Below are 21,001 nucleotides of genomic sequence, written 5' to 3' on the forward strand. Positions count from 1 at the left end.
ACACTACTTGCACAAATTTTAGAACACAACCGAGGTCAGATATGTGCTACGAAATGATTAGCATACTTCGACATGCTTTTCTACATGTACTAGATTTCTGTGTTAAATATTTGTGGGTCATTTGACAGCAAAGCCTAGATAGTGTGACAGAACAGCACCCTGATTCTGTGTTTAACTCTGTTGTGTTAAGGTCACACATGCAGTAGGATGTAAAGTATGTCCTTCTGGCCAATTTAGCCGTATCATAACATGGAGATATCCATGTGTGTGCTGATACATGTGTACTGTGCTCTACACATGTTTGGAACGTGATTAGAAAGCTGGGCTCCTCACGTGAGGGGACAAGGTATAGAATGGCTGAGAAAGGTCATGTGACAAAAGAATTGCTGTTCATTTTTGAACTCCCTCAAGGCTAGCACCCAAAAAAATCCTACTAGATGCCCTAGGGTGATTTGAGAAACTTCTTGGCACATCTTGTTCAATTCCCTAAAGCATATACATTTTCAGAACATTTATGTATGATTGTCAGAGAATTCTGAAATTTTAAACTAGGTCTCAATGTCCAGTTGCTGTCATTGGTCTGTGCTGAGGTGTACCATTAATTATGGGGTTACCGGTACACAGTATTTCAAAAGGTTTTGTTGGCTGGCTTGACTTTTTGTAACAATGCGGAGGAAATAGGGTGGAAAGGATAAATATGACTGGCCTGTCAGTTAGTGAAGCATTTCCTCTGTGAGTTTTGTCACTACATTGACATACTTTTCACAGATCACATTCACTTCATTTTTTGAAGCAAAACTGAAGAACAGCAGAGCTGGCTCAGTCTTGGTAACACCAATATTTTGATTCTTGAATAGGGCCAGTAGCTTTACTTTTCGATGAATTTTTTCACCAGTTTTGCTTTCAATGTCAACTACAGTTTCTTGTTCTACTTCCCAAAGCATATTGAGATACACAGTATTCAGCTTGTCAACTCAGCATGCACATGTGTAAACTGCATTGTATTTGTTGATAAGGGAATTCTGATCCGACTGGAAGTCAAACGTAGACAATATTATAAACAGTGCATTTTACAAATATAGACACTGTGTTCAGAAACTACAAGTGGGTGTTTAAACATACTTTGTGGAGTTGAACAAAAACTTGCAATTGATATGCCAGACAAAAAAGTGACAAAAATCATCAAAAGTTACAGCAACACTGTTGTAGGGCTTGCTTCCCTTTCAGCGCCAAAGTCAATTTTTGTCCAATATATCAAAATATACACCAGTCAACTTTTTCTAAATTTTTGCTAAAATTTAGATAAACATCTGAAGCTAATAAAATGTGATGTTCATTTGGTCCAAAATTGTCAAAAAAATTACAGAAAAATTCGCAAAATTGGTAAAATGTTGCACACTATAATTTTAATGGGAAAATTTGCAGCGCTCAAAGGGTTAACTCAGCTAAATGTGACCTTTGGAACTCATCTGTGGTTTCACAGTGTATTTCCGCTCCTGGGAGGGTGAAGTTGGATCATTACATTCAGTACCAAGGGGTGACTGGGGTTAATTAATTCCCTCTGTCAGGAGTGGCCCAGTCATGATTACTACTTTGCACCTCTTCAGAATGCTCTGAAACCACATACATAACAGTGTTTCTATTGATCAAATTCCTATTATCATAGCTAAAGTGTTAATCCTTTGAGTGCTGTAATTTTTCCCATCAAAATTTTATTGCAACATTTTACCAATTTTTATGAATTTTTCTGTAATTTATTTGGTAATTTGAACCAAATGGACATTGCATTTCATCGGCTACAGGTTTTTATCAAAATTTTGGCAAAAATTTAGAAAAAATTGACTGAGGATATTTTTAAAGGCGACAAAAATTGACTTTGGCGCCCAAAGGGTTAATCTAAATCCACTTCAAGTACGTACAAGTTTCTCCCATTATTCTTTGAAATCATATTATATGGAACTACTAGGTGTTACTAAAACAGGGCTGACCATGCATTTAGAAGTGGGTTGGCATGTACGCAATGGCAAAATGCATGTCAAGAATGATGTTTCCTGCATTAAGCTCTTCTCTGGGTAATTCCTTTGTCTAGATCTAATCTTTCAGATAATTTCCTTTGATAATAATCTGTGATACGATAGTTCCCCTTGAGTGACTCTTTTCTTTTTGTATAATCACCTCAGTACTTCATTTCTTCTTCAGATAAAGCCTTTAGGTGGGGCTAGATTCTTTTGGACAATACCACTGTATGGATCAGTGCTACAGGTGACTTTCTCTGTGTGTGACAACTGGCCAGACTTGCAGAAACTACCCATGATGCATTGCAAGCAAAAGATGGCTGTATGCTATCTAGTATATTTCATGTATATCATCAATCACTACAAACAAACTTTCTAAGTTTGACTGGGTGATATTGTCACTAATAGGCTTAAAAAAGATTAAACACTTTCTTTGTGATATGAATATGTCTACAAATTCCTAGATGTGTGATTGTTTAAAGTTTTAAAATAGATACAAGAAAAACTCTAACATGAAATTAATACTAGTTTGTCATAATTGAAACTATTTTGTGTGTATGCTGGGAAATAACATCAGTGTAAAATGTCAGTGGCCAAGTCAAGTGCTTCTCTTAACCCTTTGAGCCTATAATTTTCTCCCGCCAAAATTTTAGTGCAAAATTTTACCAATTTGTATGAATTTTTCTGTAATTTTTTGATAATTTTGGACCAAATGGACGTCACATTTCATTGGCTACAGTTTGTTATCAAAATTTTGACAAAAATCTGAAAAAGATTGACTGGAGTATATTTTCTAAAGGTGACAAAAATCGACTTTGGCCCTCAAAGGGTTAAATCAAATTTTGAGAAATTCAAGCACAGTAGGAAAGTTATCACAGCAGATTGGCTTGAATCGGTATCCAATAGCAGGAGCAACCAATTATCAACATAAAATGACTTCCAAGATATTGTCAGTATTACTGAAAGCCTTGAGGAGCTGCACTCATCCCTAATAAGGCCACTGAACACTGTCTGCCTGGCAACCAGACGAAATTGACTTGTTGCTAAGTTACACTTCGTTACCGTGATGAAGTTAGTGACTCCCTGTATGGGCACACTTACAGTGGATGCTTCTATGCAAATATTAGAATAACAAGGTGAGGGCTTATATATGATCAGAACTTCAAATTGTTAAGTCTAAAATTTGGGTCATCCTTATAAAAATCATATGCAAGGTTTACTGTGAAAAAAAAAAAAAACGAAAAATTTAACAAACATTTTGTAAAATGACTGTAACTCGTTTGGAAGATTAAAATTTTATATTTGGTTTTCCCCAAAGGAAAAATAAACCTTATTTCTACATAATCTTGAAAAAAAATGTGCTAGATTATGAAGTGGCAACTGATTAGGTATTGGGGTGCTATTGTATGGGGGCATTTGTACACAAACTATACACAGCTGCTCTGTTGTTAGTACAGGTCTATGCTGCCAGTTGAAGACCATGGGATTTTGCTAAAGCTTGGCACATATGGGGAAAAAATCCTTTGTTAAGATCGCTAGTAACTAAGCCTGTTAAATAATCCGTAAAACCTCCACAAACTACCACAAAGTACAATTTTCTACAAACACAAAGGAACCATTGAGAGCAATTTGTTACATATGCCTAGGCTTGAAATACCATATAGAAGATAAGATAAAGAACTATAGTTCTACGAAAAGGGATTCTTAAAGAGGTTCTGATTGCCAAACACAATTACATACAGTAAAAGTTAATGCAGCTATCTATACACAAGAAACTTTACTGTTCAAGATGCATTGTGCAAAAGAAATGTAGCAGAGAGATGTCATTCTCACCTGATCCAATTTTTATAAGTCCATTGTGCTGAATAAAAATGGTATCACAGGTTAGGTTTCCATGGATGATTGGTGGCTGACAGGAATGTAAATAACTGGAAGAGGTGAGGAAATAAACAGCAAACAATCAGTGAAATTCAAACAAGGCATAGGGAAGTGATGTGACAAGAGAAGTGTATCACCCTGAAAAGCTGATATATGCTATTAAATTTTTTCTGGCAAAGTGGATTTGTTTGGGTAGATCAAAAGATTTTCATTTATTTTTATCATTAATGATCAGCTGTTTTTTGTATTTAAATTGTTTATTGGTAATCTTCACTTTGTGATTCAAATCAATAACAAAATACTATGGACCACCTGTTTTTTGATCCAAAATAGGTTGAAGAGATTTTCATGATAATTTCTTAGAATTAAAGTTCTCTTCACAAGTTTTATGCAACCCTTTGATAATGTTTATCTTTGAGAGAGTCACAAAATAAATGGAAATGATAGAGCCAATAAATCCTGGTATTCACTGATTTCTCATTGGATTGAAACCCGCAACATACGGCACCTGGTAACCTATCAGAGACATCACAGTCAAAATCACTTGGCTAAATCCCACACTTAAATAAAGAGTGGTTCAATAGCCCAGCTACTATGTAAGTTGTTGCAATTTTTCTGACCACGATCCCTCCACACACTGTAAAGTTCATGAAATACTTGCCCATACATACTATCTATCTTACATCACACAGAAAACTTAATCAAAGCATGGAACACATCACTTAACTAGGCTTCAGAAAGCTTGGGACATCGATTCTGTCCACCTTCAGAACTATCCACCCATGGTAGAAAATTCAGTAAATTCTCTTTTTTTGAGATATGATGAGTATCACATATACAAATGTACACCAACTGTAGCTATAAACTGAGGCTATATGACAACAGTGAAACCTGTTTTTACAAATACCTCTCTGATCAGTACACCTCTGTATTGCAGACAGATTCTTCCAGCAAAAAAGCGACCTAGCGGCCGATATAGCTCCGCTGTGTTTATGTAGAGAATAACTATTTTTGACACATGTTGATGAAGAAGGTGGAAATCTTTGATAGCTCAATGCAGTGGCCAGAAAAAAGTGGCTAAAATAGCTGCAAAAATACACAATCGAAGATTTCATCATACTTTGAATATATCACATTGGATCATTCCTAGAACATGTCAACCAAAGCTATCTGATGAGTAGTTTTTTGGAGAATAAATTTTCTGACCAAAAATGGCAACAATTGCCCCCAAAAATAAAATTTGCAGATTTCATCATAATTTCAAAAGATCAAATTTAGTTCATCTATAGAATCTGTATACCAATTTCAAAGCTGTTAGACCAGTACTTTTTGAGAAACATATTTCAACCAAAAATGGAAAAAATTGACCCAAAAATTCAACATTACAGATTTCATCATGATTTCAATAAATATTATTTAGTTCATCTATAGAAACCTATATACCAAATTTCAAAGCTATCAGATGAGTAGTTTTGGAAATACACATTTTTTGACCAAAAATGGCAAAAATTGCCCCAAAAATACAAAATTACAGATTTCATCAGAAATTCAATATATTACTTAGCTCATCTGTAGAAACCTGTATACCAAATTTCAAAGCTATCAGACCAGTACTTTTTTAGAAACACATTTTTTGACCAAAAATGGCAAAAATTGCCCCAAAATTACAAAATTGCAGATTTCATCATAATTTCAATAAATATCATTAAGGTGATCTGTAGGAACCTGTATACCAAATTGCAAAGCTATCAGATGAGTAGTTTTGGAAATACACATTTTTTGACCAAAAATGGCAAAAATTGCCCCAAAAATACAAAATTGCAGATTTCATCATAAATTCAATATATATTACGAAGTTCATCTGTAGGAACCTGTATACTACATTTCAAAGCTATCAGATGAGTTAGTTTTGGAAATACACATTTTTTGACCAAAATGGCAAAAATTGCCCCAAAAATACAAAATTACAGATTTCATCAGAAATTCAATATATATTACTTAGTTCATCTATAGAAACCTGTATACCAAATTTCAAAACTATCAGACCAGTACTTTTTGAGAAATACATTTTTTGACCAAAAATGGCAAAAATTGCCTTAAAAATGCAATTTGCATATTTCTGCACAATTTGAACAAATCTGAAATAGATCATCCCTAGGGACATATGTACCAAATATCAAAGCTATCTGACTGGTAGTTTTGAAGAAGAAGATTTTTAAAGATTTTTTTACCAAAAATGACAAAATTGCCTTAAAATACAAATATGCAAATTTCACCACGATTTGAACAAATCTGACTGAAGTCATCCTAAGTAAACTGCATATCAAATTTCAAAGCAATCAGACAAGCGGTTTCAGAGAAGAAGATTTTTTTACCAAAAACACCAAAAAATGCCCCAAAAATAGCAATATGCAAATTTCACCACGATTTGAACAAACTCAAGTGAGGTCACCCAAAGTGAACTGCATATAAAATTTCAAAGCAATTGGACTTGCGGTTTCAGAGGAGAAGGCAATTGTTGACGGACGACGACGGACGACGACACGGACGACGGACGACGGACGACGACGGACGACGACGGAAAATCAACCTATTTTGATAAGCTCCGCGTCGCTGACAGCGGAGCTAAGGAGCTAAACAGTTGAGTTGAATAGAACTTTATGTGTCAATCAAAGGCACCTTTCAATTGTACTTTTATTACCATTTCAAAGGTATTACAGGTCCACAGGTTTTACTAGTGTACTTAAAATTTGATTTATTGATGTGCATTCAAGATGCTAAAATTTAATCGACACGGTAATGTTGTCATTTGAAATTATAGGACATTTATTTCTGGACATAAAATTCACAATTTTTAATGTTTGTTCCTTTCAGAAAATCAGGGGCTATTCCGAGACAGTGATAAAATTGTTGGAATTATGAACTCAAAAAGTACCACACCAAACATCAACAGATAAAGAGAATTCATCAGATAAGAATGAGACTCTATGTCGCTGAGATGAGAATTGATAATACTTTTGGGTGGATACTGCCAACTTTTGACGTCAGTTTTTGATGATTTATTTATTCATTTGATTTTGAAAACACTGATATAACTCCAAGTGAATACACTTTTAGCCCTGAAGGGCCTGAAAAGGTATGACCAAAGGTATGGGTCTGAATAATACATTTTCAATATTGTTTCCAAGATCATGTAGATAGATAGCTTTGGTATTGATAAGCAACCCATTCATGGGTTCACAAAACTTTATCTCGTAATCCTCAATTTACTAGTATATCACAAGGATTGCATTTGAAATCAGAACTGATTTCAAATACTTAATAATAAATCTGAAATTTGTGCATTCATTTGATCTGATATAAAATACTCATGTGGGTCACGTAGGCGGTAATAGTCACGACAGAATAATTTTATACATTGATAAAAATAATTCTCTGTGCAGTTGATATTACTTTATTAGCCCTGGGAAATATCACCAGAAGGTTCTCCCAGAGTCTGTAATTTTTATGAGTTTTGGTGGTTGAGAGAAACCTAATTTGGACATATTTGCATTTAAATGTATAATTCATTGTAATCAACTGTTGTTAAAAACAACAGTGTACTGCCTGTACAAGTAAAAATTTGTCAATACTGTATTCCATGAGAAAAGAGCTTGATGCCTACTGTTTTGACGTTAAATACCACAGTCAAGAGTTTTGAGCATTGATTGTTTCACTTGTTACCTCATTTTGATGGGCTTCGTTATTAAGAAACATTTACCATTTGAAATAAAGATGGCATTTTGGAGAACATACCAGTATTGTGTACACCAATCTATGACATTCCTACACACACACGCATATGTTGTTATTTTTGATACTCTATTGAAGTACTAACTATAGTAATGCTTGTTCATCATGAAAGGTGGCTACACGTTTCATTGCAAGCAAGACAGCTTTTCAACCCTTTCACCACCATGGTTTGGTCTAAAGCTTTTGTTATCAATGGTGATAGCGGACCTGTTTATAGGGAATTGGGGTGAACAGGTTAACATGAGCAACTAGTTTGGTGACCTTTGAATATCATGGAATGGTCACCTTTAAATGTTGCTATGCTAGGCACAGTGACTAGCAGTGTTTACCATATTGAGCAGATCAGCAGACAACTGATCAACTTTTCCACAAATTTTGGCTGGCTGTTTTCCCATTAAAAGAGTTCTCATCTCTATACAAGGATCAACCTTCTGAGAACAGCCTAACATTTGCATCACCCTGCTTGTATGGAAAACATTGTTCTGAACATAAACCTATAGGACTGTCCATAATACAAATCACTATTTGAATATCCTTGGATAATATACATGTATTTCATGTTAATTATGTAGACTACGTTCAGTTAAGTAATGTAGCTCTGAACATACCTTAAAGCAGACAAAATCTGTGTGCACCATCTCTTCCATGATTTCTCGTTGATAGTTTTTTTGTTTTTCTTGGTTCTCTTGAGAAATTGTTTGAGGGAGCCCGATGACATATATTCTGTTATGAAAATAACCTGCAGGCAGGACAGATCATATACCACTAAGTCAAAAATACAAATTATTGATGTAATCTACAACTTTTTAATTAAAAATCTGATTTTATTCTTTCACAGGCCTTCAGAATCATGTAGAACAATGTTATCAAACCAACAAATGGATGTGTATTTTGACCTGGTATCTTCTGGTCAAAATCGATATCTGAACCAACATTAGGAAGACAACACTTGGATTAATCTATTTGTTATCTGAGGGAAAATATCAAACTAACAAATGAAACTAAAACGAAAAAATAGTAAATGCAGTTTTAGAAAACTGGGGAAGGGACACTGAATTAAAAAGGATATGAAACCAGTGATAAAATTTAAGCAAATTCAATATTACAAGATTGTGTTCTAATTTCGATCTTTCTGTTCTATACTTTTATACTTTGAGTGTGCTGATTTGCCATTTTTAAATTATACCATATTTTCCGATTGCATTGGAGTGGACGGCTACATAATTTATGAGAATAAGCCTACAGCATCACTCAAACCATATGGATCTGCTTGGTATCTTTATATGGAGGCAATACGCATCAACATCAGAGCATACAGATTATGATTAGAATCAGCACTGCTATCTGAACTTTCTTATCAGCTTGAAGATAAAAGATGAAATCTAGCATTCTGATTAGTTAACCACATCCGCTGTCCTGTCCCCACAGAGTTCATCATGACCTCTGACCTTCCCCTGAGGTCAAAGGTCATTCAGGATAATTCAGGATATATGGGCATTGCTGATTGGCTATTAACACGATAAAAATAATTCTCTTGTATCTTTGAAATTTTTGGTGTTTCCTAAATATTGTAATTTCAGGTCGTTTTTGTCATTGGCATGAGATTGCATCATTCAAAATCGTCACTTACTGTTCTTTGTTTTTATTCTGAATTTAATTCAAATTTAATACTGCATTTCCTTGTAAAAGTGAAGTCAGTATTTAACATTACTAGTGTACACTGATGTAGGGTTTCTGTTTATTTTGTATCTTACATAGATTCCTTTAATTGACTGCCTGGATCATATGTATGCAGCCAACATCAGAACTACACTCTCACTCCAATTACATGGAAATGTATACTTTGGTGATGTAATATATGGTGTGTCACAGAAATTACATAAATATTACAGTAGGTTGTTATGGCAGGACTTTGGTAGAAATTTCATGACTGAATAACCATGATATTCAGTTGGCTTTACAAATACTTACCCTAGGCTTTTCTGACTTAACGTCAGTCCAGTATTTGTGAAACTTTACAATATTTACATGCTCAAGTTGTATTAGATTATCAAAAACCAGCTTTATTTTATCCTGCAAAAGATGAAACGAAAAAGTTACTGTCTGGCGTCTAGCAATTGGAAATGCTTATTGCTATTTAATGTGACAACCGATGCATTATCATTCTACCCACGTTGGATTGCAAAATGACATTCATGGCTAATTTATATGCAGTGTCCAAAATAGGTCAGCTTCATTCTCACTGTCTGCCTGTCACAGGTGTAGTGAGTGACTCACAGAGATGAAACTCATTCATATAGACAGCCAGCCAGATGTATTTCCTGTGTGAAACATATTTGTGATAGCTTGTGAAGAATACTGTGTATTTTACAGCTGTGGAACAATTACTTTCACAAAGGAAAATCTAAACTTGGTAACCCAGTACAAATTCTTCAGAAATGACAGTGTGTACTTGCAAACAACCCTCCAAGCAGTAATGTATACCAAATGTTTCTGTATATCAGTATTTATTGAATGTCATTGCAATGGCATTGAGATTTCTCAAATAAGAGTGTTATAAATAACCATCTGTGTGGTGATCAACATTCTACCAAATTACAACACAGACTAAATATAGACAGACTCAGTACAGCTGGGTACAATTGTATGTACAGGAATAGTCTGTGACAGAATACAAAATTATCATTAATAAATGATGTCACCTACTGAAAAGCAGAAGTGGTTTCTGCTCAAGACATCTGGGTTCACAGAGCTCTACATTAGGGGCAGACAATCACAGTATCAGTTAATTTTGAGAAATTCTATCCACGGGTTTTTTTTTACATGTGAAGACACTAGTTTTCCCTCCCACCTAAAGTTCCCCCCCCCCTTCCCAATCCCTGTTAGGAAATCTCCATGTTTCCCCGCTTCAATTTACAAAAGTTCCCATCTTTCTGCCAGATGCTTTTCCCAAGCTTATCAGCAAATTCCCTAAAACAACCAAATCACACTCCCCACCCAGCCAATTGAACCTTTTTCAAATAGCCCTTTGAGCATGAGATTGAAATTTCCCTGCCCACTGATAAAGAAAAACTGCACACTCATTCCCCACCTGCTGATATGGGACGAAAAACTCGCCGCCTGCCAAGAAACTGCTTTTAATTAACCCTTTCACCACCATGGTTTGTCCCAAATCCATTGTTTTCTATGGTAAAGTTGGACCTGTACACAGGGAACTCGGGGTGAAAGGGTTAATTAGCTTCTGGATGGATAGCTTTGTTGCCCACCCCTGCCTACATTAACCACCTAGGCTAGTCACAGCATTTCTAGTAAAGTATCTCTCAATGCCTGCATCATCAGGCTTTGGTATATCTCTATTGTGTTCAATAATCTGAAAAAGTGTGGGTGGCCACGTAGAGGGAAATGGGATAAAAGCAATCTGGATTAAGTTTCTATTACTGACACTGAAAGAAGACTGTGAGTGGTTTTCTCAAATAACAGGAAATTTAAAGACGTTTTGCAAGACATTTTCAGAACATAATGGCAAAGATACATGTCACCAGAAATTAACGGCAGAAAACAATTGTAAATTGTTCAGCTCTGAAAGCTTGGCATATTATTGAATTGCTAACATCAAAATCAATTAATTAAGTGCTTGTAGCTAATCAGCCAATCAATGAAGATAACAGTCTGGATATTATGGTGATACTTTCAAAATCTTTTAATGGTCGAGCGGAATGGGACATTTGTCTATGCAAAGACATCTGCACAAGTATCAGAAAGTCAGGATGAAGATAATTCAAAACTGGGAACTTAAGAACTGTTCTTTTGAATCAATGATTTTGAATTTTTTAAATGAGGTGAAATCAATTTCAAATTCTTCAAAAGTGCAATTTTCCCTGGTGCTTATTTAGTGTTTGTGTTCTGGTTGTTTCATTCAATTACACCAGTATTTGTTGGCGAAAATACTTCCTACAATGAATGCACTTGCATTTTCTTAGATATTCAACTGTCACTATTATGATTGAGAAATTGTACGAGTCACAAAAAACTTAAAAATATCTTGCTGCCTAAGGTAAGCCTTGAAAAATTCACAGAAATTTTTTTTCACAGGGCAAGTGTAGATATTTCATGAGAAGACAATGACAATGTGACTTTTGATGCATTAAATTAATCGAGACTTACGCAGAGTAAAGAGTTGGATGAACTGTAACTTTATTAGATATCAGATCTGCTTTTCATCTAAGTTTAACTCAGCAGCTGTGAACTGTGTTCCCTTGGGATAAAGATAATTAAATGATTTCTTATCATTTCTTTTTATTTATTGATAAATGTCTTCATATTGGTTTGCAAAGTCCTATACAGGGGAAAGCTATCAGAGGCAAGGGCTTAGTGTGATATATGCTACACACATGTACATCATTGTGGCTGCACTGATGTTCTGATAAAATGTTGTACCAGCAGGGCTGCGTTTTTTCTTCAACTAGGATATGTTTACACGTACTGATACGAGCACATTTTGCATGAGCAATTATTGACGCTGTGATGACCTAATTGAACTGCCATATCTCAACCATATTCAATCCACACAAGTACATGATATCAAGATACACAAGTACATGATATCAAGATTAACAATCAAATCCTATCTGGGGGTTTTCAGACACTTCCATGATCAATCTCTGATTCAAGACATTTCCATGGCAAACTTTGATAATCTTTGCATTGACAATTAGTACTTATACAGTGTTTGATATTGTATTTGAAAATCAAACAAGCAAAATGTCCAAACATTACCAGAAAAATCCCTTGGCTTATTTGCTGCCTTCCGACTAGGCCTATTGAGAATATTAGAGTAACATCGACTTGGAAAAATCAAATTAGCAATGGCAGTGCACTATTGATTTCCCTAGTACATACTGTCTTTCACAGCATGAGACAGCTGTCCATACAACTGTATGAATGGAAAGCTACATTATCAGCACTGCAGTGTCTTAAAGAATAATTACTGAGAGGAATCTACGACTATTCCAAAGAAACATTGTCAATTTCAAGAGAACATAAATCACAAACAAGCACGTGATCTTTTTAAGAGGGCATAAATCACAAACAAATAGCTGAATGTCAATTTCAAGAGGTCATAAATTACAAACAAATGACAATTGTCAAATACCAAATACAATCAACCATAAAAAGGTGCTGGTTTCCAGTGATGTATTCTCTTTGAATACTCAAATATTTTAAGAAGCGAATACTTACTTCTTGAGCTTTGAAATTACGTCTCTCTGAAAACTGTACTTCATTCCACACGACTTCCACCCCTTCCTCTGTATCCATGGCCAGATAGGCCACATCGATACCAGGGACATCTCGTTGTGTTACCTGTTTCAAAATAAGGCAAAGGGGAAGTCATATTTAGCAAGAGTGTCATAATAAACTGACTTTTTTATGGATTTCAGCACTATCGACCTAATTAAAGAACAATTTCAACATTTTGAGAGATGAGTCCACACTATCTATCAAACGATTCAATGTTCCTTCATCCTTTCACAATAATTGTTTGGTCCTATCATGTTTTTTTCTGTAGCAAAGTTGGACCCCAAATCTGGCAAGAGGGGTGAAAAGATTGATTATGATAGATGGCAGGTAATGCACTCCCATTTGTCCAAACATTGTCTAAACATTTATTTCGTTTATTAAGAATTATGTGTATTTCTTTCACAAGTTCTGTAAATTACAGAATATTTAACTTCTAATTTGAAAAGCATCATCAGCTAAAAAATTAAGGGGAAAGTGATTTTTTAAAAAAAATTTTACATGCTGGTTTTAAGAAAATTATACGCAGCAACATGTCTTTGTGTCTCAAAATCTTGTTCTGCAACAAGTAATACTGAGTTACAGATTCTCAATAACTGCTCTGCTGATGTGCAGCATGTCACTATTCACAGCAGTTTTGGGAGTCTATTTGTATTATTCAATTATAACGGCCAGATTCTGCCAACCAATTAGATAATAGCTTCCGAGACGCTGCACATCAGCCTTATTGTCAGTAATGCCCCTATGGTGGTATATATGTACATTAAAGTGGTACTTCAATATGGCAGTGTAGGCTTGTACCTTAATTTTATGTACTAATCTAATTCACATGCAGTTTGTAACCAAATTGTCAAATGTCATATGAGATCAAAACATTTGAATGTATCTTACTATTTGAGATATTTTTTCCAGAATTCAACTTTCAATTTAGTGAGGAATTATATCTACTCAATCCACCCCTATAAATTACTTATTTTTTTAAAGAATTGAAAGAGATCGCCATTAACATTGATGGGGAAGCACACAGTCTACTCTGATGTGAGGTAAAAACAGCTGCAAGTACGGCAGTTGAAGATTCAGGTCTCCTTGACCTTACAAGTTAATCTGTGAAATCTTGTAAAATCTGACAAGTTTAACTGGTTGACATTTCCACAAGCACAGTCTCACCCTCTCCCACCCTGTGATAAAATCTCACGTGGGGTGAAGTTTATCAGTTATCAAACGTGCTAAATATGAAATTTTGATACTGTACTATGGTTTCCTATTGTAAAATTTGGACACCTGAAAAGGGAAGTTCAGATGAAAGGATTGCTACTTCCAGATATACTGTTTCAGAGATGTCAGTTATGGGTAAATGTAACTTGAATTAGTTACATGATTTGGCTTACAAAATATTATAGAGAAGAATTTGAAAGTATGAATTGTGATATTGACAGAATTAACAGCTGATTTTCAAATTCCTCCTCCGTATACATGTATATTAATCCAGAGGTAAATTTACAACAATTTAACACAATTGCACAAAATCTTTGCCATTGTTTTTGTTGTGATTTATTGTAAATTTACCACTGGAATAACTGTACATGTAGAAACATAAGTTGTCTCCAGATTTTAGGCATTGAGCCATGCATCTTGTGTCATACATCACGGGAATGGTTTACATAAATTAACTACTACCAGTTCTCATATACTCAACACTTTGAGTTTCTCTTCCACAAACACTGTCACGAGTTTTTCAAGGACTAAACAAGTACATGTATTGTGGAAGCAAATTATGTATACAAATCTGTATGTTAGCTGTTTCATACAGGTCCAGGTACTACGAGCAATAAATCATTCAGTTATAGATCTTTCCATGCAATAATCACAATTTACCCAATAACCCTACAGGGGATGGTTGTTGATGTTTCCATTCCAATGGTCAGCAGTACTGGTCAGTACCCTATCACGTGACCACTCTAATCATGAGGTCGTCTCTCATAAAAACCTCAGTTATTGATACCAACAGTAATAACATTACAGGAAATTACCTGCTAAATTCTTCTGTTGTATGGGAAGGCAACGTAAGTACAAATAGCAATACACAGACCCTACACAATGACAGTCCATAGGAATTCCAGGGTGACCGCCTTTTCATTGTGCACTCTGTGAAATCTGGTGCTCCACTGATAACACTGAATTGTGTATGCTGGCTGAGTGTACACACAGATAATGTGAAATTCCAATGTTGAATGATGTTAGCTGTCCTGTAAATCTTCATCGGAAACGGATGTACAGTGAATTCATGAACTGACTCTGAGGACTGACATGTACAAGTACTCAATAGGAATTCAAAAACCCTGACTACAGGTGACATACAAATGTGTGTAAATAAATGAAAATGCTGAAAAACCACATCAACACTGTTGGCTGTGATATGCTTTCCATATATCCAGAGAGTCAGGGCACCCTGAATCAATTCAAATGTAAGGAAAGAATCTACATGTACTCTGTCCATAGAGAGTGGATTTTGGAGAATGCAAGGACAATCCATGAGCAATAGACCTTCCTATGTATCCTACCTGCATGAGCTGGGTAGTGGGCCAGAATGGCTTCTTCACGTGAAATATTACACATGCAAACACTTTATTTAAGAATTCTGACAGAAACTTCATGAATTTCTGTTTCTTGATAGCAATGTTGAGCAAGGGGCTAAGGTTCCTGCAGTTTGTATTGATACAAATTAGGTTGGTGTCAAATTTTGATGGATGTGTATAGACAGCTGTATTGCTTGCAAGTGGGATTTTCCTTATTACGTAAACAGAACCCCAGTGACACTTTGCCAAGGATAACAGAATCTCAATCATTAAACTGAAAAGATGGCTGCTTTTAGTGTAACTTGAACTATTCTCAACACGCTTACGCAAATACCAAATAACAATGACAAATTTTATGTAATGCTTTCATAAGCCGTCTTTTTTTTCCAACTCTATTGTGCGGAAAATACTGTGCAGTCCGCGCAGTCTTATCATTGCATACCGATTGTTTTCATCACATTTGTGCATTGACAGGGTTTCGGTTTAGGGGTGGTGAGCCAGTACATGTTACCATGGTTCCACTCTCATATCATCGGAAATTCCTACAACAATCCCCTGTAATCATATAAAGGGGCACTAGAAATTTTAGCTCCAAAGTCATTAACCCATTTTGACAATCTCTGCAATGAACAAACACTGATGTTATAAAATATAATGAGTTTGTAAACATGCACCGAGGCATTCACAGATATTTTCTACTTTACAAGAACATGTGTTGTTTAATTCTTTAATTCAGATCAAATCATTTTCAACAATTCAAAACTACATGCATCAGCCGAGAGGAAATATTCAAATATTGTTGACTTTCTAGCCAGCTAATCTTAGCTTGATGAAAAATAATATGAAAACAAACAACATTGTTTGGACAGTCTAATGCAATCAATACTGGTAATTGGCCTCACTTTGTGTCTATATAAAACATTAAGGCATTGCATAATTTTTGTATAAAAACTATTTATGCTGTACTGCATGCAGTTTATTTCAGTCCCTGGAAGAAACTAACGCCCGTCCAGTGGTTGTACACAAATTCACCATGAAATCTGTTATCTCATAGACCTTAAAAAGTTTTAAGGTCTATGGTTATCTCACATGGCATTTTTGTTCCGGCCTTGTGGATATTGCACAATCACTGCGCTCATGTGGAAAACCTAATCAATGCTATGAAGATAGCATAACTGTGTTTAAGATTCTCCCTCCAATTTACTCACTTCCGTATACATTCCCTTATCAAACAAATATAACTAGACCCAGCATGGTGCTCCCTTTATGGCTAAGAGGTGTTGCTGAAGTGTGAACACAGAGTCCAATGCACACATTTTGTCCTTTGTGTTTAATCAATGATAATATCATTGGACACTCCATTTTCACTAACCCTGGATAATTGGATATGCTGATAACAGCAGTACTAAAGCTAATTTACCGGAAAAAGAAAAGAAAGGCTTTCTTTGCACAACCAAAACACATTATTGCTTGAAATATAACTCTAATTACTAACGTCCCATGTGTTCTTTCCATTTTGAGGCCATTTAATGTGCATGTGTAGTAGTTGAGTATTTCTATGATCAAGAGAAAAACTACACCAAATTCCTTACTAACATGCTTGAAGTGAAAAAAAAACTTCAAAATTAACCAATTAGCCAACTAAATCCAGACATTGTGATGAATATACAAATGTGTTATCTAATCTTGCATCACTTTGCAAACAGTTAGCCTGATCCTCTTGCTTGTACACAGTTTCAGAACAATGAATGATCAGCAATCTTATCTTATTAAAGTAAATGAGAGTGACAAGTTTGTTTTCTACATCACCTTTTAAATTAATTGATGTTCCTGGGCAGCTAGTAGAACAAATTTTCTCACAAACAAATACTTAACTAATTTTTGCGGCAGTGTATGTTTGTTTGTGTATATGTATTGGATATGTCTGACTTTTATCATCTCATAATGCAAATACACTAAGGAAACTTACATATATGATGTAGTAGGTTTATTTTTTATGCCACGAAACTCAGAGATGACACTATTAACAATTAAGATAACATTTTTATCCATTGGCTTTGCTGTCCTCTGTACATTCTAGTGACCAGTCTATAATTTATGTTTACTGATTTGTACATTTTTGACGGAGGCCATCAGTACTAAAATAAACTTTTATCTATCTAGGTCTGACAACATTCGTGCACACCTTCAGGATGACGACCCCCTGTCCTTACTACAGTGTGTATATGAACTTACATCTGAAATGTCAAGAAAATTTTCTTCAATTTATCAACCATAGTTGTATCAAAATATCAATAAAGCACAAACACTGATAACAGGAACATTTTCCCCTCATATTTTCACATTATTTTATATTTTGTTTGTGTTTATGGAAACACAGCCAATTAGTATGGACAGACGGCAGATTGGACACACGGCAATACCTCTGCACACAATCATTATCTCCTGCATCTAGGATTGATTAACTTGACATCAACTAAGATGCGTGACATGCATTTAATTTAACACAATGTATTCCTCATATGATGATGGATTTATACCGCATGATTGCTAGATATGTCACAAATGTATCCAGGGACATGACCCGCAATCAATTTGTGATGTTTATCCAGAACCTGTTTCCAAGAGATGCAAATGAGCCCTTTTGGGTTAAATGTAACGATATGGCTGGAAATTACTCCTGCCCTACACTCAACAGTATGCAAATTCACCAGAGTAGTCAATATTCAAACACTTTCATACCATTCCCTATCTTATAGGGTAATTCTGCTTTTAACTGCTTACATTTAGCAGGTTTATGTAGTATGTATATCAACACTACTACCGGTAACAGTCATCGTGTATTCTAGGAGAACATTATACAGCTCTTCAAACACCACAACATATTCATATAAAATCAAGGAGAAAAGTAGAGTACAAGAACAACCATTCTATTTTTCTTTCTTTATTCAATTTAAGTGAAAGACACATTGCTCATAGACTTGTGGAAAAGATACTGACACAGGTAAGTGTCTTGGTTTAGTCACATACTGTATCTGATGCAAACCACAGGATGGACTGTGTGTAAACTGTGTGCATGGAATTGTGAAACACATGACATGTTCTTATCAAACAATATGCACCGGATGGTTCTTGTCAGGGATTACGTCAAACAATATTCACTGGATGGTAAAGTCACTGCCTGCATTATAAATTGATTCATAATAAATTCTCCGGTTCAAACTGAGTAATAGGAATATATTCTCTGGTTGCCCAAATTAGGAAATGGCGGTTGCCATGGTGGTGCACAGCTACAAACAAGATTCTGGTACAGCAAGCCTTATCTAGGTTTGCACAAGCAATTGACAGGTTTAGGATTTTTTAATTTATTGCTTTTTTATCTTACAGGATTCAATTTTAAACTTTGCAACCAGTGTTTTGGCAAAATACTTCCCCTTAAAATCTAGTCTCATGATATCCTTCTGGAGACGTTGCCTAAAAAGGACTATGTAGGCCCCACTCCTGCACAGTAATCTCACAGGAATGTTATTATTTCACTAATTGTGTGCATTCTTCGTGTTTTGTGCCTAAATCAAAAGGTGTGAATGTAGGGTCTTGTGTAACACTGAATGTTCAGGAAAACAATTCGCTGGCTGTCATTCCGCAAGTTACCTGGACTGAATTAATTCCTGTATCCTGCTTACCTAGAATAGTGGTACTACTATAATGTCAACAACAATAAGCAACTTTTTTGTTTCAACAAAAGTAGACAAAGCTTCTTACATCATTCAAACAGAGACAGTAGAGAGGGGAACTCTCTCGTGTCTATGATTCAAATAACTTCTTTTCATGTGTTCTGGGAAAAAAAGTGTATCAGGCAATCCTACAAGCGTGTTGATACACCAATTATTAAACCTTGCCTTGACAGACCTGTAATATTGTGTGATTGTCTTCCAGAACTTAAAAAAAATGGAAGAAATTTCACAGCATGGAGTAAAAATGCATGGTTAAGTTACTATCCATCATGTATATTTGACACTGAAGGCAGATGTCTATCAGAAATAGAGCAATGTAATGTTGCAAAACATGCTTGTAATCAGATTGATGTCTACCAAATTGTGTGAGATTCGTGAAAAGCTGAACAAGTATGATATACAGCTGAAGTGAAAGGAAATTTTTCCACTATACAAGTGACGTCACAAGAAAATTTAAACATGAAACAGTGACAGTGCATAAAAATGAATATATTACAGCAGTTTTTGCCTTTATTCTCAATTATTTCAATGATCATAAAAAAATATAAACCTGTTCATCCTGACCAACGTTATAGTGAAGAGATGATCTTTTATTGATAGACAATAACAGTTTCCTAACTTACTGATGTCCCCAACCTTGGCAAAAACACTAATACAGCGGATATAGTGACTATGTTCAGAGTTTGTTTCAGAGTCTTGCTCAGCTGTGAGAGCACAAGAGCTGATTTTTCGGTCTTACATTATAAAAGGTACAAAGCTCACATGATCTGCACTAAAAATATGATTTTTCTATGGTGTGTAATCGAATATTTTTAAACCAAAATATTTTTTAATACCAAAACTGAGCAATGTCAGTCTTGTTGTTCTTCCTATGGTGCGGATCTACTATCACAACAGGTGGTCAAAAAAGTTGAGAAAATAAAAAAAAGCCTGATGATAAAAAGATTGGTGATTGAAGGACTATGTGACTTCAGGAAGTTAATCATACAATCGACCATACAAAGTTGTCTCTCATAATTGCTAACATTTCTGATCAACTTTCAGAGCTGGCGCTTTGCCAACATGTCTACCATAATATACAAATGTAAATGTTGTAAGTGCCTTGACCATTTCGTGAACTTTGACCACATTCATTTTCAAACATTTAGTGACAGTAATATGAGATTATACTTTCTTAATTTTACCAACAAACCACAAGTATAGTACGATTTAGCTGACAAGATTTGTAACAGTAACATATATACTGTAATAATTGATACACTTTTCAGCGTTCATATTTTGTTTGAAAGGGGACAAATAATGACTGGCTCGTCCTATTAAACTTTCCCTTATTCACGATGGGAGAGACAACTTCTTTGAACTCCTTCACTTCCGTAGCCTGCTACATGTATACACTGACAGGACATTTTACCACCAATTTGAAAAAAAAAATGAACACCTAAGGCCCTAACCCTTGTGGAATTTAATAAATTGCTTTTTTCTAAAACTTGCTATATTTCAACATTCAGTAAACAATGTTGACAGTTGTCTGACTGATACACTTATGGAGCAAAATTCCTACAGTAAAAAAGTGAAAACTGAACTATCCCTCTAGACATAATAAGTTAGATACATTATTTGAGAAAATCACCAGAGAACAAGCTGCACTTAAAGTTTGTCCAATGAGCAAATAGGGAAATCATAAAATTTCCACTCTTACCACATTCTTGTG

The 21,001-nt window shown here is 35.1% G+C and overlaps 1 protein-coding gene across 1 annotated transcript in view; it reads right to left on the reverse strand.

Moving 5' to 3' along the window:
- LOC139133602 (nuclear receptor-binding protein-like) overlaps nucleotides 1–21,001 on the reverse strand; it is a 41,762-nt gene that overhangs the window by 19,618 nt on the left and 1,143 nt on the right. Inside the window, exons 2-5 of the mRNA XM_070700339.1 lie at nucleotides 12,924–13,046; nucleotides 9,657–9,758; nucleotides 8,294–8,424; nucleotides 3,849–3,943 (exon numbers count right to left, since the gene is read on the reverse strand). Of these exons, the coding sequence (XP_070556440.1) occupies nucleotides 3,849–3,943; nucleotides 8,294–8,424; nucleotides 9,657–9,758; nucleotides 12,924–13,046 (451 nt within the window). The remainder of the gene's footprint in view (nucleotides 1–3,848; nucleotides 3,944–8,293; nucleotides 8,425–9,656; nucleotides 9,759–12,923; nucleotides 13,047–21,001) is intronic.

This window comes from Ptychodera flava, chromosome 5 (assembly GCF_041260155.1).
Source record: "Ptychodera flava strain L36383 chromosome 5, AS_Pfla_20210202, whole genome shotgun sequence".
NCBI classification, from domain to species: Eukaryota; Metazoa; Hemichordata; class Enteropneusta; family Ptychoderidae; genus Ptychodera; species Ptychodera flava.